General features: G+C 37.5%; 1 protein-coding gene and 1 non-coding gene across 2 annotated transcripts; one reads left to right on the top strand and one right to left on the bottom strand.

The window, feature by feature from the left end:
* EPHX4 (epoxide hydrolase 4) lies at positions 1-27,950 on the bottom strand. The gene is made up of 7 exons (XM_008154717.3): positions 27,720-27,950; positions 24,944-25,029; positions 21,931-22,088; positions 19,181-19,309; positions 15,693-15,796; positions 13,329-13,477; positions 1-247 (listed from the first exon to the last, which is right to left on the bottom strand). Exons 1-7 carry the CDS (start codon positions 27,948-27,950, stop codon positions 16-18), a joined length of 1,089 nt encoding a protein of 362 aa, XP_008152939.2. The 3' UTR covers positions 1-15.
* LOC114227482 (small nucleolar RNA SNORA73 family) lies at positions 14,356-14,559 on the top strand. The gene has a single exon (XR_003613536.2). It is a non-coding gene; the product is annotated as a small nucleolar RNA SNORA73 family (small nucleolar RNA).
* Positions 27,951-27,952: the final 2 nt, after the last annotated feature.

Genomic DNA, 27,952 nt, shown 5'->3' with positions numbered 1-27,952 from the left:
GCAGATAAAGACAAGTCAATCTTTTTTCCTGGTTTCTTCTTTTAGAAATGTCCATATCAATGTGTTCACTATGTCAGGTTGTTCTTGCTGAAGCCAATGACTGGCTTCTGACAAAATAGTTAGCCTGAAATAGTTTTTAACATAAACCTTTGTGACTTCAGCCATTTCAACCTCCATAAATGCGTCTTTCTCTCCCCACAGTAGTAGTGTTGGAGTGGTCACCATGTGATGTTTGAGAGGCAGGCAGCTATAAAAACAAAACACGTGGGCTTGAGACTCATTTTAAAAGTTAATGTAACTTTTTTTCATAATGTTCCTTTAGGCCACACATTCTCAAAGGGGGCTAATATCGCCACCAAAGGGGTGAAAATTGGCTCTTGGAAGAGTGAAAAAACATCTGACTCTACACATGAACTACGGATATACATATAGTACATAAGCAGATATTAAAGTTTCATGGGGTGGGGGCAATTAGGGAAAAATGTCTACAAAGGCTCCTTAGGGAGGTAATGATGAAAAAAATGGTTGAGAAACACTGCTTTAGGCAATCTATACAATAAAGTATTTAAACAGCTATTTAAGAAAGAACCCAGTAAAATTTTTAATTGGATGAGGCTAGCAAAATTTATAATGATACCTATAAATTATATACAAAATTCATTATTATGAGGAATAATTTGCTTTAAAAAGACACCAAAATTTCTGAATGGTATGATGAAAGAGAGCTTTAAATAGTGTTTTTGTTTAAATATATTTTAAATTGTTTGTTAGATATGTTAAAGCATTTTATGTGAAAATTGGAACTAGAAAGTCAGAAAATATAGGGTGTCTCCCAAAAAAAAGGCGATTTGAATAATTAAAGGCAGTGTTTATTAAAATACATTTCATTTTCAAAATTGAGCTATCAGCTGTTAAAGTGTGTATACATTTTTGGGGACACCCTGCATATATGGACTTAGCTTTCATACTACATGACACTATAGTTATTTTGCAAGAAGAATCTTTTTAAAACAAAGTTTTATTACATATTTTCTTAAATACAGAAAAGTATAAAGAATAAAATCATTCATGATTCTATCATTAAAAGATAATCTTTCATTTTCTATGCATATATTTAAACCCATACTATGAATACAAGGCAATAAATTATACACAGTATACATATTCAAATTTTATATTAAACTATAATTTAAGATCATTCTCATTTCATAAAGTTTTTCAAAGGTAATTGCAAAAGATACTATTTTATGGCATAATAACCCAAAAATAACTTGACTATTTTCTTATAATTGAATTATTTAGATCATAACATCCCTTTAAACATCCCCTTATTTTAAGTGATGATAGTATAAGCATTTTGTGCACAGTGAATCTTTGTTGGCATTTCAGATCATTTCTTTGGGTAGCCCTGAAAGAGGAATTCTTTAGGTAAAGAGTATAAGTACTTTTAAAGTTGTTGATGCCTTCTGCTACACTATTTTTCAGAAAGGTCGTATGGTATTAATTACACTCCTGCGGAAAAGAATGAGAAGGAACATCTAGCTACACACTCTCCAGCACTGACGAATATTTTCACTGCTTTTCCAAAAGTTTGACTTGTGGTTACTTGGGGCTGGTAGATGCTGCTAGAATGTGCAGGATATAACATATGCCCACCAAGGACTTACCTTTTAACGCCCATGCAAGTGGCCATCATTTGGTTGTAATGCTCCTAAAAATTCTTTGTGAATGGCTAACTGATAGAAAAATATATTCTATACTTAATACATGAATTGCTATACAAACTTGCATGCCACTTAAATTCTAGAGCTCATAAAATGTTCAAAAGTAAACCATTTTTTAACAGTTATCCGCATAGCTGAGCATGTTATAATTCAATCAGTAAGACAAAAGGCGTTTTAAAAAGCTATTAGTCAAAAAACAAAGAGAAACACAAATTCTTCACCAGATGAAATTAAAATTAAAAGGGAGGAGTTTCCAGAAAACTAAAAGAAACACATATTCTCTGGTCCTGAGAATTCAAACTGCTAAATTTCACATGAAATACAAGTTACATGTAAAACAAAGTAGGTATAGCTTGGTGACTACAGTTAATAATATTATATTACCTATTTGAAAGTGGCTAAGAGAGTAGATCTTAAAAGTTCTCATCACAAGAAAACTAAATTTTATAATGATCTGTGGTGATGAATGTTAACTACTTATTGTGGTATCATTTTGTGATATATAGAAATATCAAATCATTTTGTTGTATACCAAAAGCTAATATAATGTTATATGTCACTTGTACCACAATAAAATAAGTAATAAAATAAAACAAAGCAAAACATTAAGTTTTTTAACAGAGTAGGTTTTAGTATGTTAGGCTAAAGAATTTATTGGGAAACACGATAAAAATTTCTGATTAAAAGTGATTTGAGTAACTGTAGAAACAATTTGAAAGACCTACAAAATTGTAACAAGTAGTAACAATTATCACTCTACATTGTTAATCATTTAACCTATAAAAACATATTTAACATACTTATTCCAAATCAATCTGAATTTAACATGTTACTCCTCCAAAGTCTGAGTAATCAGATGATTTGTAAGTAGTAAGGCAGCATTTTCCAGAGTTTTATATATTCTTTCAATACTTTTGTATGTGAAAATACTTCATTACTTTGATTAAAAAAGATAATGTAGAAAATAATAACACTCACCACCCAGCTCAAGAAATAAAACACTGCCCTGGTTGGCATGACTCAGTGGTTGGGGTATCGGCCAGAGCACCGAAGGGTCATGGATTTGATTCCCGGTCAAAGGTTGTCTCCGGCATATGCATATGTGGGAGGCAACTAATTGATGTGTCTCTCTCACATTGATGTCTCTCTCCTTATCCCTCTCTCTCTTCCTCTCCCTCCCTCCCACTCTCTCTAAAAATCAATGGAAAAAATATCCTTGAGTGAGGATTAACCAAAAAATCTTATATAATAAACGCCTAATATGCTAAGTGTCCGGTCGTCTGTTCAACCAATTAAAGCGTAATATGCTAATTATATGCTAAGGCCGCTCAACTGCTCACTATGAGGTGCACTGACTACCAGGGGGCAGACAGTCAACCGGTTGACCAGTCGCTATGACATGCACTGACCATCAGGGGCAGACGCTCCGACCGGTAGGTTTGCTTGCTGCTGGGATCTGGCTGATCAGGACTGAGCGAGATGGGCTGGACATGCCCTGGAGCCCTCCCAAGGTTCCTCCCTGGCTGGCCAAACTCCTGCGTCCCTCCCTAACCCCTATTGTGCACTGGTGGGGTCCCTCAGCCTGGCCTGTGCCCTCTTGGAACAGTTGAAGAGCCAGTTTCAGCCTGATCCTGCAGGCCAGGCCGAGGGACCCCACTGGTGCACCAATTTGTGCACCAGGCTTTTAGTAATAAATAAGACACTGAAAATATAATTAGATCTTTCTGCTTACCTTTTCTTGATACTATTTTTCTTCACCTCACCCTAAGGCAATGATTTTCAATTGCCAATACCATCAGTATCAACTGTGAACTTGTCAGAAATGCCAATTCTTTTTAAAAAAAAATATTTTTATTGATTTCAGAGAGGAAGGGAAAGGGAGAGAAATAAAGAAACATCAATGATGAGAATCATTGATCAGTTGCCTCCTGCATGCCCTCTACTGGGGACTGAGCCTGAAACCCTGGGCATATGCCCTGAACAGGAATCGAACCATGACCTCCTGGTTCATAGGTCAACACTCAACTACTGAGCCACACTGAACAGGCAGAAATGCCAATTCCAGGGCCCCATCCCAGGTTGACTGAATCGGAAACTCTAAGGGTGGGGTTGAGCCATCTATGTTTTAACAAGCCCTCCAGGTGATTCCGATACAAACTAGAGTGAGGAATCACTGCCTTAGGAGTAAGGACTAGGTTGAATTTGGTTCTTATAATCCCCCATGAATATTTTTAAACTCATATGTGTTAGGATACCTCTACCCCATTCCTCTGGTTCCTTAAGGAGAGATTTTATTTAACCCCTCCTGGATCTTTGCCTCACTCTTGATTGGTGAGTGACAGTTGTTGGTTCTGGGTTTTGGGCTAGGTGGGTCTATTCAAATAATATGTCCTGAAGGTAAGAGATTTAATTTGCTCTGCAAACTTACCTACAGGCAAACTGCTCTAAAGTCTATACTGGCAGTAGGGAGTTAGCAAGACCATTTCAGTTCTCATATTAAGCCATAGCCTTCAAGCTATCCCTTGTCAATAATGAAGGTGATATATCTACTGACTCATGATTGATTTCTCAACTAGTTCAGATATTAGGCAGGAAAAGGGGGTCTACTTGTCAGATCCCCCCAAATACAGTATATGTATATTTCTGTAAACAATGTATAGAGAGGTGTTTGGCATTTTAAAAACTTTATTAAATAGCATATTGCACATATCCTTCCACAACTTGCTTTTGTGCCTTAACATTATATTTTTAAGATTTATCCATTGATGACACATGTAGTTCTTAATTTTCACTCTTGTGTAAAATTCCATCATATGACTATACCACAATTGATGCATTCGCCTGTTAATGGACATTAAAAATTTTCCAATTATTTTGATAATTCAAATAATATTGAACTCATTCTTGTACATGTCCACTTGTGGAAGAGTTTCCTTACAGTCCATCCCAGAAACAGAATGCTTCCTCAGAAAGTAGCAAGTCTTCCACCTTACTCGATACTGTCAAGTTGTTTTCCAAACTGATTGAATGCTTCACAAGCAGCATATGAGAATTCACTTTGCTCCACATCATTGCCAACACTTGTTCTCAAAAGTTTTATTTTTTTTTCCCGGTCAAATGGGTGTGAAATACTCTTCATTTACTTGATGAAGAGACTGCTTCCCCAAACTTCTCCCCTTCCACTATAGTGATAAAAACCCCAATTTTCAGCTGGACAAAAGGCCACCCAGAATAAAGACTGACTACATTCCCCAGGCTTCTTGCAGCGAGGATATTATGAGAAATAGTGTGTGTAACTTCGGAGTTGTGCCCATTCCCCATCTCTGCCCTCTAACTGCCACTTCTCTTTTCCCAGTTTATACTGACTAAAATGCAGATGTGGTGGAAAACCACGTTGGACCACACAAAGAAGGGCAACACTGTAGGAATGGCAGAAAAACAAGACAGAAAGTGCGCAGGTCTCTGCCCAAAGAGTACCATAACTTTGATGATTTCATGGGACCCAGCCACTATACCAGCCTAGACTTTCTCTGTGAGAGAAATAAATTCTATCTCTTTTTATGTTACTTTAGATCTCTGTCACAAGCAGTAAAACTATGTTCTATAGCTGACTGCTAGTAAGGTTGATCATTTTTCATGGTACTGACTATTAGATTCCTCTTCTGTGAATTGACTTTTATCCTTTACCCATTTTTGGATTGGGCTTCCTTTGTCTTACTGATTTTGGAGACACTCTTTATAAACTCTAGATATTATTAATTCCAGTTTAATTATGTATTGCAAGTAACTTCTCCCTCTCTAAGGCTGCTTCATCATTTTATGATATCTTTTTATATATAGACTAGAGGCCTGGTTCACAAAATTCATGCATGGAGTGGGGGGAGGGGCAAAGTCCCCTCAGCCCGGCCTGTACCCTCTCCAATCCAGGATCCCTCGGGGGATATCTGGGACCACTGGCTCCTAACCACTCACCTGCCTGCCCGCCTGATCGCCCATAACTGCTCTCCCCTGCTGGCCTGATTGCCCCTAACCACCTCTGCCTTGGCCACCACCACCATGGCTTTGTCCGGAAGGATGTCCAGAAGACGTCTCATCTAAGTAGCATATTACCCTTTTATTAGTATAGATATTTTTTATTTTAATCTTATCCAATTCACCAGTCTCCTTAATTTGAGCTATTTGTTTCCTATTAAAGAAATCGTGCCTTCGCTGGTTTGGCTCAGTGGATAGAGTGTCAGCCTACAGACTGAAGGATCCTGGGTTCGATTCCAGTCAAGGACACATGCCTAGGTTGCAGGCTCAATCCCCAGTAGGGGGCATGCAGGAGGCAGCCCACCAATGATTCTCTCTCATCATTGATGTTTCTAACTCCCTCTCCCTTCCTCTCTGAAATCAATAAAAATATATTTAAAAAAAAATATCTTCCCCACCTAAGGTCATTAACATTTTCTCTGATATTATCTTTTAGACATTTACAAGTTTTGCTTATCATATTCAGGTGTGTGTTTTTTTTATGTTCCTAAGGTTTTTTTATTTGTTTGGTAAATGATAGGGATCTAATTTCATTTTATGGATATCTTAATTATCCAATTATTTCAACAAAAGGTATTGACTCTTTTTACCATTGGTTTAAAATTCTCTCTGTTATACCAAGTTCCCATAAAGGTGGCTCCATTTTTTAGCTTTCTTCTCTTTGTTCCATCAGTCAATTTGTCTATCCAGAGTCAACACAATATTGCATTTACTTTATAGCCTCATTATGTCTTAATATCTAATAGGATTAGTCATCCTCCTATTTTCTTTGAAATTATCTTGAACATTTTTAGCTTATGCTTTCCCATACAATCAGCTTGTCAAGTTTCATGAAAAACTTTAAGGTTTTGATTGAAATTGCATTAAATTTATAGATTAATTTTGGGGAAATAAATAATTTTATGATATTGAAGTTTTTCACTCATGAACTAACAAACCAGGGCTAATTTTCAGTTGTTTACACCAGCAAGTCTATATCAATTGTTAAAATATTAAAATACTTTTCTCTGCTGGTTAGTAAAATACCCATTCTCCTGAGCCTGCATTCTTTACTGCTTCCAATAAATTTGATAATTCATAAAGGTCATCTTTTGTTAGAGACATTACTAAGTATATAATATTTTTGTTGCTATGTAGGGGTATCTATTTTAAAAATACATTTTCTAACTGTCTTTGGTTTATAAGATACTTTTTATATATTAAACTTAATGGGTATCAACTTTGCTGAACTATTTTTTTTCTAATAATTTTTCTGTAGATTCTCACTGTTTTTCTAGATATATAACCACATTATCCATGAATTACCATGGTTTTGTTTTTTCCTTTCTCAAGACTTATACTTTTTCAGTTTTTTTTCTTATCCTATGTGCTGGCTAAGACTTCCAGTAGAGTGGTGAATAGAAGCAGTTATAGCAGCCAAATTTATCGTTAGTCTTTATTTTTAAAGGGAATGCTTTTAGTGTTTCATCACAAAGTATATTTGCTATAGATTACTGGCACACAGAAGTTCCCTTTTGCATTTTTGTCATAATGGGACCATAATATGATTAATAGAAACAGAGTAACATTCACAGAGGGTATCAAGTTTAATGGCAAAAGAAAAGAAAACTTACAGAGTTGGTTTTATAAGGCAGGAGATGACATGTTATTCTCTCAGAAAGAGGTAGGACTTCCCAGGCCCTGCAGTTTCCCATGGAAATACAGCAATGGGCCATACCATAAAGTATTTCTCCCTTTTAGTGGAGATCTTAAAATCTCCATTTTGTCCTCTTGTACTTGACTCCTGGAATATCTTTGTATGTGCCGACCAATTCTTCAGGTGCAAATAAGAAGTGCAAAACACCTCCAATACTTCATTTTTTCTTAGACAATTGAGTAAAGCTAAGGTCAATTTCCCAGAAATATCCCTTCAGGAGATTCAAGCTTACCTGACCTGTCTGAGGTCTACTCTTATAGCCTCTCTTTCTACATTACTGAGAGCTGTGGCATGAATGTGTGTTGTATTTCATTAAATGTTTTTATTTAATTTATTCAGATGATCATATTTTCCATTCATTCATTAAATCTGTTAATGTGGTGAATTAAATTAATTAACGCTTTAATTTGTTAATGTGAATTAAATTAATGGATATTTAATGCTAAATTTGGTTTAATTTTTAATGCATGCTGGGTTCAGTTTGATAACATTTTATTTTGAATTTATGGATCTATGTTTGTAATTTAACTTGACCTATAATTGTCCTGTCTTAAATAATCCTTGTCTTGTTTTGGTATGAAAGTTATACAATTCTTACAAAATGAGCTGAAGCATATACTTTCTTTTTACAATGTCTGAAAGAGTTCTTTTAAGAGTGGAATTTTCTGTGGTAGAACTTACCTGTAAAACCATCCAGGCCTATCTGTGTGGCTGTGTATTTGTGTATGTGTGTGTGTTTTTGTAGATAAATTGCTTTAAATCAAGAAACCAGTTTCTTTAATGGCTAGATCTATTCAGGTTTTCTAATTCTTCTTGAGTCAGTTTTGGGTGTTTGTTATGTGTTATTTTTTTAACTGCCCATTTTGTCAAAGTTCTCAAATTTGTTAACCCTAATTTATATTTTAATGTCTATTATGTTTGTAGTTACGTCTACCTTCTACCTCCTAATATTGTTTGTACCATCTTTTTTTTTGGGACCAAGCTTGCCAAAAATTTATCTCTGTTAATAGTCTTCAAAGAATCTGCTTTTTCTTTTCTCTATTGTATCTTTATTTTTAATTGTATTAATTTCCACTTTTTATCAAATCTAAATCACTTTCCTTCTAATTTATTTTTGTTTATATGTTGCTTCTCTAACTTCTCGAACTGAACTCTTAGCTAATTTTCAGTCTTCTTTTCTAATGTAAACAAGGAAAGCCGCAAATATGTTTCTTCCTAAATACTTTAAAACTGTATTCTGCATGTTTTGATGTTATCATTTTCTAAGTTTTTAATGATTTTTAAAAATACTTTTATTGATTTCAGAGAGTGAAGGGGAAAGAAAAGAGATAGAAACATCAGTGATGAGAATCATTAATCAGCTGTCTCCTGTATGTCCCCTACTGGGAATCAACAGTGACCTCCTGGTTCATAGGTCGACACTCAACCACTGAGCCACACCAGCCGGGCTTTAATGATTTCTTTAATGTGAGTAATTTTGAAATATTTTTCAAATTTCTGAATATATGGCCCTGGCTGGGTTTTCTCAGTGGATAGAGAATCAGCCTGCGGACTGAAAGGTCTGGGGTTTGATTCCGTTCAAGGGCACATGCCCGGGTTGTGGGCTCTATCCTCAGGAGGGGGCCTACAGGATGAAGCCAATCAATGATTCTCTCTAATCATTGATGTTTCTATCTCTCTCTCCCTCTCCCTTCCTCTCTGAAGTCAATATATATATATATATATAATTTTCTGAATATATGGAGTTTTCTAAAAGTTTGTTATTTTCTAACTGCATTGTGTTCAGAGAACACAGTATGTATGATTTGATCCTTTGGTATGAGTTAAGACTTGCTTTGTAGTCCAGTATTTAATCAATGTTTGTAAACATTCATTTGTGCTTAAATATATTGTGTATTTTCTAATTGCTGGGTGCAGAACTCTAGAATTGTTCATAGGTCAAAGATCTGACTGGATTGTTCAATTTTCTATATCCTTATAACCTTTTTTTTTTCTGTTTGACCAGTCAACTTCTGAGAGGTAGATTAAAATCTCCAATAGCAATTGTGGAATTGTGGGTTTTCATTTTTCCTTATAAGTTTGTCAGTTTTTGCTTTATTATTTGATGCTTTGTTATAAGTTTACATGTATTCACTTTTTTTGCAGGCTAGGTCCTGTCGCTAATCTGATTCCTAGTTCTTTTGATTCTTGGGCTTCAAATTTTGAAAAGTCCTTTGACAAGGCTATAGCCCTGGGGAACCGTAGTGTGATAAATGGGGGAAAGTTTCATGCCTGCTTATGATGTACTGTACTCTTCTGTAGTCATTTTATATCATAGAACTCTGTTTTTAATGATGTACTTAATCTTGATTACCCTATATAAAGAATGGCCAGAGGGAGTCGGCTGAACTTTGAGAAAGTCTGATGTGACCTTCATCCAGCTAGATTTAACTTACAACAACCTCGGCAAAATTGTCTTCGCTTTTATAAAAAAGTATGAGGTTCTACCGTCACAGGCTTGCTTCCCCCGCCCTCTCTCTACACTAATTAACAGGATTCTTTAGCGATTACTCTTGGGAATGCAGGTCCTCCTAATGAACAAATGGTTAGTAAAAGAACCTAAGCAAGATAAAAACAATTTCCTTTCTTCCTGATAACTGCTTAAAACATACTGTTTTGTATCACAAAGCTATCTCTGGTAAAAAGATAAATTGAGAACATTTTAAAACTATCATTCCTGTCTCCTGTCCAAAATTTAGACTGCATGAAAATGTGTCATTCTACTTTTTCTTAGTTATCTTCACAAATGTTTATTTGTAAACACACACACAAACACACACACACACACACACACACACACACACACAAAACAGAACATGGACTTCAGACAATGTTGCTATATCCTATAAAATGGAACCAGTAGCTTCTGTCTGCCTTTCTAATCATTGCCTTGGTTGATAAATTATTACCTACAAGTACCTTTTAAATTAACATCTCTATTTGCCAAAGTTATATCTATATCTACATGCAAGTCTTGTTAGTAAAAAAAGGTTTGGATTTACCTCTTCTCCCCTCATTCATATAATCTCATGACTCCCCTTGGATTCCATAGTCAAAGAGCTTGAGAGATTTTGTTTTATTTATTTTTATTTTATATTTTTAATCTCTATTGTTGAAAGTATTATATATTTCCCCCATTGACCCCTTCTAGCCCACCCCTGTCACCCCGTCCCCTTCCACCCCAGGCCTTCACCACCCTATGTGTCTGTGTCCATAGGTTATGCATATATGCATACAAGTTCTTTGGTTGATCACTCCCCGCCTTCCCTCTGAGATTCTACAGTTTGTTCTATTCATCTATGTCTCTGAGTCTGTTTTGTTCATCAATTTATTTTGTTCATTAGATTCCACATGAGTGAGATTATGCAATACTTGTCTTTCTCTGATGAGAGATTTTGTTTTATTTAGAATAATACCTACTATAACTTTTCTCCATACACTTAATTTCAACCTTTGTGTGTCTTTTTGCTTTAATTTTGACTAAATCCAATTGACATTTTGTTTTTTAACTGGCAAGTTGAATATGTTAATATTTCTTGAGCATACTGAAATATTGAAATTGTTGTCAATCTGTGCTTTCTATTTACCCTGCTTTGCTTCCTTTTTCTCCTTTCTTGCCTTTTTAAAAAATTATAGTTTTCTAGCCCTGGATGGCATTGCTCAATGATTAGAGCGTTGGGCTGCACACCAGAGGGTCGTGAGTTCGATTCCCAGTGAAGGCCCCATACCTGGGTTGTAGGTCCAATCCCCAGCTCTGTCAGGGTGCATGCGGGAGGCAACCAATCCATGTGTCTCTGTCACATGATGTTTCTCTCTCTCTCCTCCCCATCCCTCCACTCTACTCTCTCTAAAAATAAATGGGGAAAAATTGATAGTTTTCTTGTCCCCCTCTACTAATTTGAAAATAATACATTCTATTTCTATTATTTTATTTTTCTAGAAAAAATTCTTAGCATATACCATATTATATGAATGATTTCTAATTATCTATCTATAATTCTATCCTCTATGTCAAATATAAACTGTGTTTTCTATTTTCACTTCTTTATCTCTCTAAGCTACATTTTGGTTCTTTTTCAGCTCTTTCTGGTCTGTCTTGATATTACCTTATTCTTTTCTCACATTTTTTATTCTTTTATGTATTCAATGATTTGAACATGCTTTATAATCTCTGTCCTAGTATTTGAAATATTAGGAGTTCTGCCACATTAGATCTAACTCATTAATGGTGGATTGGTATTTGGATTATGAACTCATCTTCAGGGGACTTAATCTGTGGAAACAGTGTGAGTCTGAGTTATGATGTATCCTCCTGAGAAGCTTTTTGTTTGTTTCTGCCAGGCTTCCTAGGGAATATTATAACCTAAGACCACATTAAAAAATATTTTTCCCTAAGAATTCCAATATTATGGAACTAGCATAAATTCAAGCCCCTAAACCTTTTCAAGGCAGGCTATAGTCCCCAATTCTCAATGGAAATTCTTTTTCTCCTATCTAGAGTCCAAACCCAAACAGACAAGCCCTCATGTCTTACCTTTTACTCTATACTTTCTCTTTGATAATACCTTCTGCAATGAAAGCTTCAGTTGTCTCTGTCAGCAGCTCCAAGATTTTACTTACCTTCACCCCAGATTCCCTCCTGCGTCCCAGACCCTGGTATCCAACTACCGATCTGAATATCTAAGGCACCACCTCAAATTCAACTAGTTTAAGATCAATAAAATTCATGACCTTCCCCTCAAAAGTAGTTCCCTTCTAGATTCTTCTAGTTCAAAGAATGGCATGATTATGCATACAGTTGTTCATTCCGCAAATCCAGGAGCCATCCTTGCCAACTCCTCATCTCCCCACCCAACCTATCATATGCCCCTATCAATTTCACCTCTTATTTCACCAAATCTCTCTTAAATCTACCCCATCTCCTCTGTTTTCAGAGTACTTCAAGCTACTGGTTCCCCACATTCATTCCTCCAATCCGCTCTCCACAAAGAGTGAGTTTATCCAAATACAAATTGGATTGTTTCTCTTTCCTGCTTGAAACGCTCATTCAATGGCTTCACATTCATGGCTATCAGTCCTTCATATGGTCTACTTGGCTTTGGGTGACCAGTGCTGCCTACCTCTCAGACTCAGTCTCCTTCCATTCTCTTCTTCTCACTCTCACTTTCTACACTCCAGCCAGATTGGCTCTCGTTGTGTTACTTAAAACCGCAACCCTCCATCTTCCCACACAGTTTTGGTACAAGCTGTTTCCTTTTTCTGGGAGGCTAATTCCCCTCCCTCGAACTTGGTCTAGTCAGTACTTAACGCATCTTTTATGTATTTGTTCAAGCATCATTTCTTCAGTTCTCATCACTTTCTTTCAAAGTCTTTATGTTAGTTTATAACCATATAGTCATTACTGTGAATATTTGCTTGATGGCTGTTTTCCCTACTTGGCTATAAGTTTTGTCAAATCAGGGACCTTATCTAGTTCTATTCATTACTATACTCTGAGTTCTGGCATAGCCATAATATAAAGAGTGCTTAATAAATATTTCTTGAGTGAATAAATAATCATGAAAAATATAACTAAAATATAGATCTATTCAAACAATCTAAAGGGAGAGATGAAGTAATAGAGTTATGGATAAAACTAGTGACAACTATATTGGGATCCATTATACTATTTGCTCTACTTTTTCCAGGTTTTTGAAATTTTCCATAAAAAAGATTATTCAACTTACTAAGTCATAATACTTCATTTGAATTTGATAAGTGGTGAACTTAATATTAAAAATAGAGTATCAACTCTTTAGGAAATGAATATATTATTCAACCAAAAATATTATACTGACCTGAAGATATTTCGGTAATGGTTAATTGGACCACTTAATGCTCCAGGCTGGGAAAAAACATAAATATAAGCTTCAAGATCTTCCGTGGTTAATCGACATCCTTTTCTGCTAATGCCAGTGCGACGACTGGTAAACAGATGTTTCAAAGCCTAATTTAAGTGGAAAGAGAATAATTAAAACTTTTTTGTTACCTAATAATAAACTATGTTATCTCTTGTGTAAAAAGGGGGAGACAAATATATAAATATTTGCTTATATTTTTAAAAAGAAAGAATAAAAAGATGAAACAAAAACTAATTAAAATGGTTTTCTATGTGAGAGGGTGGAAACAGAGATGTAAGCGAGACCTCTCTGTACCTTGTTTTAGAGTTTTGACTTGAAACCATATAAATATTTTATATTGAATGTTTTATATAAGTTAAGTAAAAACACGGTAATCTTAAATTTGCTTTGAAAATATGAATAAGAAATCATGATTTTTTTTGTCTCTAAAAAATATGTACGTCCAAATTTGGTCCAATGGAAAGATCTAGAAACCATGAAAACCCAGTTAGACAATGATCACCTGGACACTCAGATTGTGGTCTCTAAATACTTTTTTCTACTAATAGGTCATTTCCTTTGATAAATGTCCGGTTCCAGATCTCGGGCAGAAAATAAAAGAAACCTAGATCATTAAGAAAGCAAACTATCACTGACTAAAGTGCTTCTGTCAAAAGGACACAGGAGCCGCCCTGGCCGGTGTGGCTCAGTTGGTTGAGTGTTGTTCCAATAATAATAAAAAAAAGTTGCTCGGCTGGTAGGGCTCAATGGTTGAGCATCAACCTATGAATCAGGAGGTCACAGTTCAATTCCTGGTCAGGGCACATGCTCAGGTTCCAGTCTTAATCTCCAGTGTGGGGTGTGCTAGAGGTAGCCGATCAATGATTCCCTCTCATCATTGATGTTTTTATCTCTTTCTCTCCCTTACTCTCTCTGAAATAAATTAAAAAAAAAATTTTTTTTAATTGTGTTAAACAACAGAAACCCAATGTGGATACCCTGGGAGGTCACTCTTCCAGGCTCTGTCCAGGTGGCATAGGGAAGCATAAGGCTCTGCCCCGAGACAGAGCAATCCTTTTCCACGACATTGGAGATAAGCCTGTCCCTTGAGTTTGTACCTACATATTCCTATGGCTTCTCAGAGCCCTTTAGATAATGACTGAGGAGACAAATCATTCAGGAAACATCTGGTATACTAAAATGTAAATCTTAAGTAACATCTTAAATAGTCTAATCTTCTGGGGAGAGGGGGGTGTTGTTTTGTTTTTTAAAACAAACAAACAAACAATAATAAGGAACTGTTATAATTTTAAAAGCCATCACAACCAAATACAATGTTTGGATCTTGTTTAGTTTCTGATCCAAACAAATGAAGTGTATAAAGACAGTTGAGACAGTAAGGAAATTCAAATGGGTATTAAATGATATCACAAAGTTGTTCATTTTGGTAGGTTTGTTAATGGCATTGGGTTATGTAGAAAAGACAAGTCATTATTATCAGAGATATATGAAGAAGTATTTTTCAGGTAAAATAATATTGTCTTTTTTTTTTAACCTCCCTAAATACCTACTACTATGTTGGACATACAAGAAGCATTCAATGCCCTTCTAAGAAATCGCTACTACATAGGACTCCTGGTGTCAGGGTACATGGTACACCAATAACTGCATGCTTATTTTGTTTCAGGGTTTTGTTTACCTCCAACGGCTTCCACTTTTTCTGTCAAACTCTCTCACCTGGCATTCATATTCCCTCATCTCCCCCAGGGGTTGTTCTCTAAAAAGAGGTATTCCTGTAGGCGCTAGGCTCTCAAAAACAAAACAAACAAACAAACAAACAAAAAAACTGAACAGCAGCCAGGCACTCAAATATATAAACAGATTTTAAAAATAAGTAAGCCTATAAAGGAAGCCTTAGAAGCATTTATTAAGTTTTAATATTTTGTCTATTTTTCTTTCTTAAGGATGGACTTTAATTTAAAATATTCTTTTTTTTTTTTTACATAGGAGGAAATGCCTAACACAGTGCACACAATATAACAGATGTTCAATAACTGATTATTTAAAACACAGCAAAACAACACAAGCAGGACCAGTTCTTTTCTTTTTTTTAGTGCTTCAGTCTATCTTTATTTTTAACTTCCTAATTTTGTCATCTTCTTGGGGCACCAAGTCTTTTTTTTTTTTTTTAATTGAGGTATAATTGTCTTATAACATTAGTGTTAGTTTCAGGTGTTCAACATAATGATTTGATATTGTATATGTTGCAAAATGACCACTGCAATAAGCACCGGTTAACATCTATCACTACATATGACTTACCTTGAAATCATTTATTGAGAACATAAATTCTGGGAACCATGGTATTTGGAAGAAGTAATAATAGCTGGATTTGAACAGCTGGGTAGGGTGTCGTAAAATATATTCTGAAATTAAAATGTCATGTTAGACCTTATCCAAGGAATACAAAACTAGTTACTATTGAAAGAACTAATTTTTTAAGGCAATTTCACCTTTGAGATGATCCCTTAAAAGCATCCACAAATAAGGATTTCTGTGTAATTTCTCTTTGGAACAATTTCTATGTTCTTATATTTTATTATGGGTATGTCTGGTATTTAGAAAAATTTATAGCACTTTAAAGAAAGAAGGAAGTTCCCCTTTATGAAGTCTTGACTCAAAAAGAACAAGAAACTCAAACCACACCGCCATTCTTTTAAGGTCATTATCAGTGACCTAGCACTTTTCCGAGGGATGCAGAGGGAGGTCATTTTCTACTGTTTAAAAGATTTTCCTTGTTGGTTGATTTGAATGCCTTATCCATTTGACCTCAACAGAAAAGAAAGTGTCCCCTATAAATTTACTCATGAATCCAGAAGATTCATTCATTCAATGAATATTTGAATATCTGCTGTGTTTGAGGGGATTTAGCAGTGAACAAGACAAAAGATGTTCTCATTAACTTATACAATAAATAAGTAATGAATACTTAAAAGAACATTTTGATAGCAATAATACCATAAAGAAAACAAGGTAATCTGATTAAGAGTGATGGTTGGGTGGTGTGGAGGGACTATTATATAGTAGAGGTTGTCAGAATAGGCTTCTCTGGGCCGAGTCCTGAATGGTAAAAAGGAATCAGTCATGCAAAGATCTAGAAAGAGCATCCAGAAACAGAACGTAGATCCTGGACCTGGCACATTCAAGAAGCAGAAAGGCTACTGTGGCTGGTGTGTAGTGAATAAGGAGGGGGAAATGGTATGAATTGAGTCAGAAAGAAAAGCAGAAGCCTGGGCAGATAGTGCCAACATTGATAAGGATTTAAAAATGCTTTGGGAAGACACTGAAGGTTTAAATTGGAAAGTAGTGAAATCATGCATATTAAATGTGCATATTCTCGGGTAAGTGGAGTATTGTCATCATTGAACAAGATTTTGTCAGCCCTGCATTAAGAGATATCAATACAATTATAAGCATATTACTTGACAACTTCATATTGACTGGGGTCGATCCCATTGATAAAAAAGTTTTAGCAATATTCCAAGTTTTTGCTGAAATGACCAGTTACAGTTTATCTAAAACAATATTGACTCTGGGTCCTGATCAATTGAGCAAGGATGTAGTATGACTTCTGTTGACTAATGAAATGGGGAAAAACATGACATATCTCAGTTTGATATTTGAATCCTAAGCATCCATCCTATTGCCTCAACAGAGATAGGTCAATTGGATATGAATCTAAAATTTGACTCTTACACGTACTTATAATATACAATATTTAGGTAGTCATGGTCTCCTTCTCCCCGACCTGCTCAATTTTGAGGAAGAAACAGAAATATGTTGTTCTGACTTTTTTGTTCCCCAGAGGCTGCTGTGGGTTGTAGCAATACCTGAACCCCAGAAAATTTGACAAGTCTCGTTAAAGAGGACAAAACTATAATTTCTGCCAAAACCAAATAAAAATGTTCCTACCCATTGTTCACAGGTCTTTAATCACTTTTAAGATTTTATGAATTCCCTTTATAACAGAGGTTCTCAAAATATAGTCCATGTATATCCCTGCGGATCCCGAAGACCCTTTTAAGGAATCTGGATGGTCAAAACGATTTCATAACAACACTAAGACATTATTAGCTTTTCGCATTTGGTTGCCATTTGCACTGATCATACAAAAGCCATGGCAGGTAGAACCATTGCTGCCGGTGCACGAATCAAGGCAGTGACACGAAACAGTACTAGCAGTCATCGTATTCTTCACTGCCACACACTTGCAATAAGCAAATACATACATAAAACTAAATGCCAGTTTCACTTAGGAATGCCCTTGATGAAACAGCAAAAATTATTAACTTTACTACATTTCCACCTTTGAGTACTTGTCTTTTTAACATTGTGATGAAACAGAATGTACACACCAAGCAGTTCTGTTGCACACCCAGATCCAACGGCTGCCTTGAGGAAAAGCACCTCTATGAGTGGAATTGGCTGCGTTTTCTACGGAACATCATTTTTACCTGAAAGAATGGCTAGCAAACTATTAACAGTCAGACCTGGGCATGTGGCACATTGACTCTTGAACATGAACAGAGCAAGCCTTTCACTTGAGGGGAAACAATGAGCAGTATTTGCTGCCAATGATAAAATTCAACCTTTCAACTGAAAATTAGAATTTTGGAAACTTGTATCTGCTGCTGTGAGCTTGATGGCTTTGGAACACTTAATGGCTTTGTAAAAAATAGAAATTGGGGTAATATTAATGAATATGAGTCTTTGATATCATATAATGAAATGTGTCAAATTATGGAAGATCTAAATAACTCAACCACTATCTTCCAATGCATGATGAAAAATCCATTCAAAGTGATAGAGATACCAATGGATTTTAACATAACAGAGCACAAAAAGTTCATTAATCTGACAGCAGATTTCACATTGTTACTAACCTTTAAGGAACCACCAATTTTTGAGTTTGATGGAGTGGTAAAGAAGAAAATCCACAATTCTCTGTAAAGGCTGTTAAAATATTCCAGCCTTTTTCAATTACAAATCTGTGTGAGACCAGATTTCTCCATATCCTTCAATTCAAACAACATATTGCAACAGATTGAATGCAGAAGCAGATCTGAGAATGCAGCTGCCTTTTATTAAGCCAAAAATTAAAGAGGTTTGCAAATATGTAAAACAATGACACTATTCTCACTAAAATTTTGTTTTGAAAGATGTAGTTAGTTTTCATTAAAATGTTTTCTATGTTAACATGTACTGGAGTTATTGTTTTTTAGATAATTTCACACATACATTTTTCAAAGTCTCATTTTAAATTTCCAATACAGGGAACATTGATAGATATAACCCATCTAAACAAAAGCTCAATGGGTCTTTAATAACTTTTAAGATATAAAGGAATCCTGAGACCAAAATTTGAGATCTGCTGTTTTAAAAAATGTTGCCATTCCTAATAGCCAAAGCTGTCAGGCAAGAGGAGAACTTATTTCTAGGCTGTCAAAATCCATTACCATCCAAGTAGTGTTACTGCATCTCCTCCTTTCTTCCTCCCCAAGTTAGCTGTAAAATATTTTCTAAAAATAAAATTATGCAAGCAAACATGAAGCTACAGTTTCTTAGACTCTAAATATTAAATATTTAAAGCACATTGTCAGGTGCTAATATATTTTAGCCATTTAATTTTTAAAATATTATGTTAATTTTTAAAAAATTATGTTAATCAAATTTTGCTGTTTTTAATCCAGAGTGTCAGTGGCAATAGTGAATTGTTATGTTGGCAATTCATAATGGAAATTTAAGCTCACCTGTAAATACATTTGGATGAGGGAAGTTAATAACAATAAGCTTCATCACCATTTCAGGATAACAGATGGCAATTAGCCAGGCAATCATGCCCCCCCAGTCGTGCCCAATAAGAACACATTTGCTATAACCTGTAATCAAGAAATAAATATTGACGTCATTGAAAAGAAACAGGTGGGCTCATCATTAACTCACATAAAATAGGTTCACTTCTGAAACGAATCTTTTCACTATGCTACCCTTATTATTCATTCACTTTGTGCAGGCTCCGAGTTTGCTGTTTTCAAAACCTGTAGATACGTCCGCATCACCTAGGTAACTTTTTAGAAAATTGAGGTGCCCAAGCTCCACTCTAGACTTAGTACAAATTCAGAATCTGTCCTAGGAATATAAATATATTTTAATCTGAAATAGTTTGGACACCATGATTAAGAGCACATATAATTAGGTTATAAACAAAATTATCTGAGTTATTTTTGAATGTTGGAGAATTTCTAATTACAGTAAAAACCTAAATGTCCCACCTATGTCCAACTGGTAAATCTTTATTTCAAAGAAGTATCTATTTTCTCCCTAATTTGCCAAATTCAATGTTACAACTCAAAACAGTAAAACATCACTAATTTGGGACTGTGAAGTCAAAGTGAATTAGTGGAAAGTCTTAATTATAGTACTAAGTACATACAAGTTCCATTTCATGTAATCATTACAGTTATTTGAATTAGGTTAAAATACTGATTAGTAGTGATTTCCTACAGGATTTCATTTGTATGGATGGATAAGATTAATTTGTAATTTATTTCTACAGTACTTCAAATTAATTTTTTCAAATAAGTATTTTTCATCACCCCACCACTATACTAACAAGCATGCACATACACACAGAGAAACATCTTGTTTATATTACTGATTTGCCTAGAAAATTGTACATTGACAAACTTAAGCCAGGTCTAAAAATATGAATGAAATCTGGCTGTTGGAAATCTGTGTCTCTGAGTCTATTTTATTATAATCAGACTAAATGGTAACACTGCTTTGATACCCCCAGACTCATCCATTTTTTTCTCCTCTAAAAATATTGGCTAGGCCCTAGCTGGTTTGGCTCAGTGGATAGAGCATCGGCCTGCAGACTGAAGGGTCCTGGGTTCGATTCCGATCAAAGCCCAGGTTGCAGGCTCGATCCTCAGTAGGAGGCGTGCAGGGGGCAGCCAATCAATGATTCTCTCTCTTCATTGATGTTTCTTTCTCTCTCCTTCTCCCTTCCTCTCTGAAATCAATACAAGTATATAAAAAATGAAATAAAATAAAAATATGGCTTGAGCTATGGTCTCATTAGATTATTGTAGAAAGGGACTTTAGCCGAAGCCGGTTTGGCTCAGTGAATAGAGCGTCGGCCTGCGGACTGAAAGGTCCCAGGTTCGATTCCGGTCAAGGGCACGTACCTTGGTTGCGGGCACATCCCCAGTGGGGGGTGTGCAGGAGGCAGCTGATCAATGTTTCTCTCTCATCGATGTTTCTAACTCTCTATCCCTTTCCCTTCCTCTCTGTAAAAAATCAATAAAATATATTTTTTAAAAAAGAAAGGGACTTTAATTTGATTTCATGGGTTTCTCACTATATTGTCACCATTAACACACTGATGGTAACAGGTGGGCTGTAGTCGAAAGGGATGCAGTGGCTTAGATTGATGTTAAAAAAACATTTACTCTTCCCTGTCCCCACCGCCATGGAAGGAATGTACTTTGCTGCCCCGTTGCTGGTAGACTGGACTGTGTGATTTGCTTTGTTCCTGCGACAGGTGTATGACTTGACTGTGGGCTCAGCCACATGACTTGCTTTGGCCAATAGGCTGATAGCAGTGACCTGAAATATGTGTGTGCAGCTGAGCGCACCCTCTTACCATTTCTGCCACTGCTAGGAAAAGAGCTTCCCCAGGTAGCTACTCCCCTTTAGCCCAACTCACAGTGAGGAGCCACTCCCAGCTGGACCTACATGCCAGCCTGAGGACAAAAAAACCAGAGGTGTCCAGCCTACAGTTGATCTTCAGATTCAAGAACACAGGAATAAACGCGTATGGCAGTATGTCATTGAGTTTGGGGTGGTTTGTTATACAATATTACTGTGACACTAGCTGATCAATACAAGTAAGATAATGCAAGTGCTTCCACATCTTGTAACATTTTTAAATGAATGTTTAGGTGTGGGTTCTGAAGACCAATTTTTTTAGTATAAGACTCAAACTTCCAACATTTAGTCCTGAAAATAATAAATAGTAACTTAACATTAGGTCTGTTTGTAAAAACAAATTTTGAAAGTAATTTATTTAAAAAAATGTATTTTATTGATTTTTTACATATAGAGCTAGAAACATCGATGAGAGAGAAACATCAATCAGCCGCCTCCTGCACACTCCCTACTGGGGATGTGCCCGCAACCAAGGTACGTGCCCTTGACCGGAATCGAACCTGGGACCTTTCAGTCCGCAGGCCGGCGCTCTATCCACTGAGCCAAACCGGTTTCGGTTTGAAAGTAATTTTTGGCTAGTGGACTGAATAATTATTCTGGATGTGTTATTTTAAATTCCCTGAGTAAGCATTTTGATCTGGAACCCCAAACCATAGTAACAGGATCCAGATAACAACCCAGGTAGGTGAAAAAGGCATCCTCCCGAGGAATTAGGTTATCACTTCACAATTTCTTGAATCGTAGTCCCTTAAAAAGAATTAATACTATTTTTTTTAAAGTAACCCACCTAAGGAGTCTAAAACGTCCTTTATATCTGTAATTAGACAGTCCAGTTTATAACTCTCTCGGTGAATGGGAGCGTCTGTTTCTCCATAGCCTCTCAAATCCAGCGCCACAACCCGGTATTCACTTTTAAACTCCCTTAGCTGGTGACGCCAAGAATACCTGCAGGATATAAGGAACATTAAATATACCACAGTGACTAATACAAATAGTAACATTATAGATTTTCTAAGTGGAAAACTATAAGAAACTCCTTATCGTGAGAAAGGTTGTAGAGCTTAGTATAAGCAGGAAAGAAGAGACCTGTTTGAGAAGGGAGAACTGACATTCTTTATTAAAATTATTTTATTTTTTTACCAGCTCCAGCGGGGTGTAACAAAGGGCCAATATTTACAGGAACTACAAAATACCAGATATTAAAAGCAATGTAGTTATATCTGCACTTAAGAAATCAATTTTCTAAGCTTTTCTTAAATAATATGTGCAGCTATCAGGGAATATATATCTATAAATACTTCTGTTATTGCAGAACCATTTGCTTCTCTAAAAAAATGTATAAGATGAAAATCTATTTGCCTAAAAAGTAGATGTTACTCATCTTACTCCACTGTCAGATAGTAATAACAGTTTAGTAATAACAGTTTACTTATGAGTGAAAAAGTCTAAAGATTACAGACAGATTATGACTTAAAGAATCCAATAAAACAACTGGTTAAAATAAACCTCTTCTTGCTAAAACAAAATTCTTCTGTGGAGAAGATCCTACACCATGAGTACAAGCAAGCATGATATTAAAAACATTTAACAATCAAAATGGCACCAGCGCTGACCAATTAAAATGGCAGACAAAACCTCCAAGATTTGACTATTACCCAATTTTCCAGCCCAATTACTTTACACCCTGTCATCTGCTACATAATAAAAAGAGCTACCATCTACATCATTCTCACCACGGGCCCACACCTTTGGTTATGGGACTACACTCCAACCTACTGAGCCACACGGGCCAAGGCCCAATCTGTACTTCTTAATCCCTTCACCATTTCACCCAGCGCCCCTGTTAAAATGCGCATTGTTTTAGTATCTTAAGTATCTGTGTCTTCATTCAGAATTCACTTAATTAGAGATTTCAAGGTAGAAATTTGATTCAAGATAATGTTTATAATCTCACAATATTTTACATTTAAAATTGTATTAGATACTATGCAAACATAATACATGCATTATCATATTAATAATTAAAATAGCCTTACAAATAAACTTAACTATTGCCATTATCAGTGAATGGGGTCAAACAATAGCACAACTGCTATTTTAATAAACTGCAAAAGAATAATTTTTAAATGTAATCTTCCCAGAGTTCATAAATAAAACATAATTGATTTACACTTCAAACTGAAAAAGAAATCACATCAGTGATTCATATGATTAAAACAAAAACAACCCCTTTGATACAAGAATGAGACATATTGCAAGATCATTAACTCCTGGAAATATTATAAATAAACAAAATAAACTATTTTCACCCACATTTTTTTTTTCTGGTAGCTTTTGGGAATAGCAGAGAACCATTTTTAAAAAACCTCTTTCCTAGTTATTACTCTTTTTTTAAAAAATATATATTTTATTGATTTTCTACAGAGAGGAAAGGAGAGGGACAGAGAGCTAGAAACATCGATGAGAGAAACATCGACCAGCTGCCTCCTGCACACCCCCTACTGGGGATGTGCCCGCAACCAATGTACATGCCCTTGACCGGAATCGAACCTGGGATCTTTCAGTCCGCAGACCGACGCTCTATCCACTGAGCCAAACCGGTTTCGGCTCTAGTTATTACTCTTAATGTAAGGATTTTCTGGCTTCCCAGGCTAGCCATTTTCAGATGTAGACTATCCTTCCCCTTCACAACAGAGGACAGGCCGTCGTCATCAGCCTCTGTGTTCAGCTGTGCGTATGAAGAGCCCTCATTTGCCTATGCACTTGAATAATGACAAACGCATTCCATACAGCTGGTGATGAAGACGACTCAAAGAAATTGCTGGCATCAACTCAGAATATTTTTTTTTTAAATGATGCAGCAAGTAAGTGACTGAGGCAGAAGTCACTGCCCATATTACTTTATGCAGATTTGACTAATGCTTCAGACTTACATTTTATTGTGAGTCAATCATGCCAAGCACTCCTCTAGCTGAACCTACATACACATGTTGATTTGCACAGGCTATTTACCACCCAATTGTCTCCAGATGAAAAAAAATAAAAATTTAACATGGATATAACTTATGTTTATTTATGCAGGTAAATCCAGAGTGGAGAAAAATCTTTATGTGGGAAAATCTTCTCAGGAAAAGGCATCCATAGACTTTTTGCTTTGGAAGAATGGTCTTTTGCCATCCTCCATTCTTTTCTTCAATGCCTAGTGCACTAGCATCCTCAACGCATCCTATATGATAAAAGCCTAATATGCAAATTGTTCGACCAGGAATTCGACTGCTCACTATGACGTGCGCGGAACATAGCACTCGTCAGCAACGCTGGCAGCAGGTGGCAGTGGAGGTGCTGCCAGTCCCGATGGGCCCCAATGAGAGCGGGACGGTGGCAGCATGGCAGAACAGGTGAGCGGGCAGCACCAGGCCAAGGTGGGTGTGAATGGAGGCCCGATTACCCCGCAGACAGTGACTAGCTGAGGTGGCAGGGGGCGGGGCCACTACATGGCTCCCAGGCGTTGAGGGAGCCAGGCGGGGGGTGGGGGGGGGAAGCAGCACTGATGGATCGCCCAGCAGGTGGGACAGTGGAGCAGATGAGGGGGCGGCGCCAGGCCACAGCGGGATGCCAGGTGGGGCTAGGGGGCGCGAGCTGAGGCCTGATCCCTACAAGCCCCCCTGAGGGACCCCACCCATGCACGAATTTGTGCACCAGGCCTCTAGTTTATTAATAAAGTCCCTGTATGTATGGCACTTTGACAAGCAAAGTATTTAATGCTAAAAAAAAAAAAAAGAGTTAATTTGTAAGTTTACCAGAATTCTGGAAATCCATGAAGTAGCAGCATAAGTGGTTTGCCTCTTTCTCCAGCAGCAACATAATGAAATCTTAACCCAGAATCCTGCAGTAGAAAACATGAAGTTTCGGTCATGATTTGTGTTGTTAAAGTAGTACAGTTAGTATTTCCATTTCATAAAAAAACACACTCACTTGCATTATTTTTAATATCAAGAAATAAAAATTCCATAGCCAGTTTGGCTCAGTGGATAGAGCATCGGCCCGCAGAATGAATGGTCCTGGGTTCGATTCCGGTCCAAGGGCATGTACCTTGGTTGCAGGTTGGATCCCAGGCCCTGGGTGGGTGCATGCAGGAGGCAACCAATCGATGTGTTTCTCTCACATCGTGTGTCTCTCTCTCTTGCTCTGTCTCCCCCTCCCATTCCCTCTCTCTAAAAATCAATGGAAAAATATTTTTGTGTTGAGGATTAACAACACAAAACACCTTTAAAAAAAAGAATAAAATAAATATTATTAATTTTCAAAGAGAAAAAAACTTTATGATTTATCAGTAGGATGAATTGACAGATTTACTTTGTCAACATTCCTTTTATAGTACCTTCCCTTCTTCTACTTACAAAGTCAGTTTAAATATTACCAGCTTCTGAAACAATGTCACAATTTGTGACTTTCATTTTACTGCTGTGTCACATCTCATCTCATTCAAATTCTATAGGACGTGTAAATAATTCTGATTTGAATTTATATTCCTGCCATGTTTACCCCCTAGTCAAGTACTTTTCTCAGCTTGCCCGTCAAGAGCTATGCCATCAGTTATATAATTTACACCTTCTTTCCTTATTTTTAGTCCTCTCCTTCCTCTATTTTTATTTTAAGTTGAGAGTAGCATGCAGCTTGCTCCTCATGTCATATCTGTGTATTTGTAATAGCAGAACACTCTGAGTGCTCAGACTTCACTCTGCATGTGGGAGACAAGACTGCCCAGGGAAATAAAAAGCATGGGAATGAGACAGGAGTACAGTGAATACAAAGCAAATCGAAGAGAGAAAAGTGGAGGAAAAAAGCAATAGAGAAATAAAAACTCATAAAGAAGTGAGGAAAGAAAGCAAGAGCCAAAAGCTGGGCACAGACACTGGTATTATATCAGGTTACCCAAGTACTTGGGTTTTCAGATGTGAAAAAATCTTAAAAGGCATCTAACCCAACCCCATCATTTTTGCAGTCTTAGAAACTGAGGTCCAAAGATGTTAACACAGATCATGACATTGGTTAGGAGGAGGGCTGTGGCTGGAACCTACCAGGACAATGTTCTTCCACTCCTTGGTCTGTGTCTCTGGGAAACTCTTTAGATGGCCAGTGAGAAGAAAGGCATTCTGAGGCATTTCAGAGGAGTTTTACACTACTTTTTCTCTGCATGTTGAACGAAGAGAGTAAATCTGACTTTAAATCTGACTTTGCCCTCAACTGCAGAATGCCTTGCTAGGTCAGTAACTTCTTTTCTTGGTGGTGAGTCTTGTTAGATAAAATACTGTGGGCACTTGATTGAATTTAGTGAACAAATTACTGCGCTTACCATGTGCCAGACACTGGCCTTTTTTTTTTTTTTTATTTTTTAATCTTCACCCGAGGATATTTTTCCATTGATTTTTAGAGAGAGTGGAAGAGAGAGGGAAAGACAGAGAGAAACATCGATGTGAGAGGCACACTAATTGGCTGCCTCCTGCATGGGCCCTGGTCCTCTACCAGGGCCAGGGCAGGGAAGGAGCCTGCAACCAAGGTACATGCCCTTGACCGGGGTCGAACCTGGGACCCTTTGGTCCACAGCCGCTGCTCTATCCACTGAGCCAAACCGGCTGGGGCCAGACACTGGTCTTTTTGGTTGTTGTTGTTCCACAAATCTGAACTCTTTAATGATCATATCATGGGCTGAATAAAGGTAAGAGAGGCATATCCCTGGGTCTTCTGCACTCCAGCTGCTGGATAATCTAGCTCCTAATAGGAATCCTCCACGGGGTGACACACATGTCCCCTCCTTTGAAGCTGGTTTTGAAAGGCCTGCGAGTCAAACTGTAGGGTGCATCGCAAAGGGCCCCCCGCCTGAAGCCGCAGGGAATAGAACATGGTGGCTGTGAGGAGCCCTGGGACAAGCGTGGACATGGATGAGTCTGCACGCATGGCAGGCACTTACTTTTAATTCCACTCCTCTGGTCTCTAAGTTCATTAGCTGGCTTCCTTCTCTACCAACATACACCACTTATTGATGATTTCATGCTGCTTAGGTCATCTGTGCATGTTCCATTCTGCTGATCTGAATAAACTCCTGATCTCCAACGACTTACTCTGTTTGCTCTCTTATTCTATAATTTGGGCAAGGACAGACTCCTGAGACATTAGGGCGCCACCTGGAACAATTCCCTGCAGCCGATCTGAGCTCTAAAGGGCAAAGAGGGGACGGGAGACAGCTTCCCCTTCCCACTTAACCTATTCTCTCTCTCTTCCTCCTCTCCCTTCCTTATCCCCCAACACACACACACACACACACACACACACACACACACACACACACACACACGAAACAGGGAACGTAAACACACACAGTCCCGACCCCTCTGCGGCCACACCTCGCCCCTCTTGCCTCCCTTTGGCATCTGGGTGGTCCCCGCCGCGCGCCCTGCGAGCCCCGAGACACCAGGGGACGCTGGGCCGGGCGTCAGGGAAGGAGCAGCCCCGCGCCCTCTGCTCTCCCGCGCGCCCCGTTCCCTCCCGACCCGCCGGGCCGGCGCCGGCCTTCACCTTGATGCGCACGTAGCAGTGGGTACCCAGGGAGGGGTCGTTCAAGCACCGGGGCGGGTGCTCCCGCGCGCCCCGCCGGAAGGTCTGCGCGGGTCCCTTGCCGACGCTCCACAAAAGTTTGAGCAGGTGCACGGAGGCGCAGAGCCCGCAGTAGCCGTAGACCAGGGACCAGAAGAGCAGGGACCGGATCGCGAACCTCAGGCGGGGCAGGCAATCCCGCAGCCTCGCCATCG

The sequence above is a fragment of the Eptesicus fuscus genome, chromosome 9 (genome assembly GCF_027574615.1).
Source record: "Eptesicus fuscus isolate TK198812 chromosome 9, DD_ASM_mEF_20220401, whole genome shotgun sequence".
NCBI lineage: Eukaryota > Metazoa > Chordata > Mammalia > Chiroptera > Vespertilionidae > Eptesicus > Eptesicus fuscus.
The sequence above is the reverse complement of the archived record's forward strand: the minus strand, read 5'-3'. Positions and strand labels throughout refer to the sequence as shown.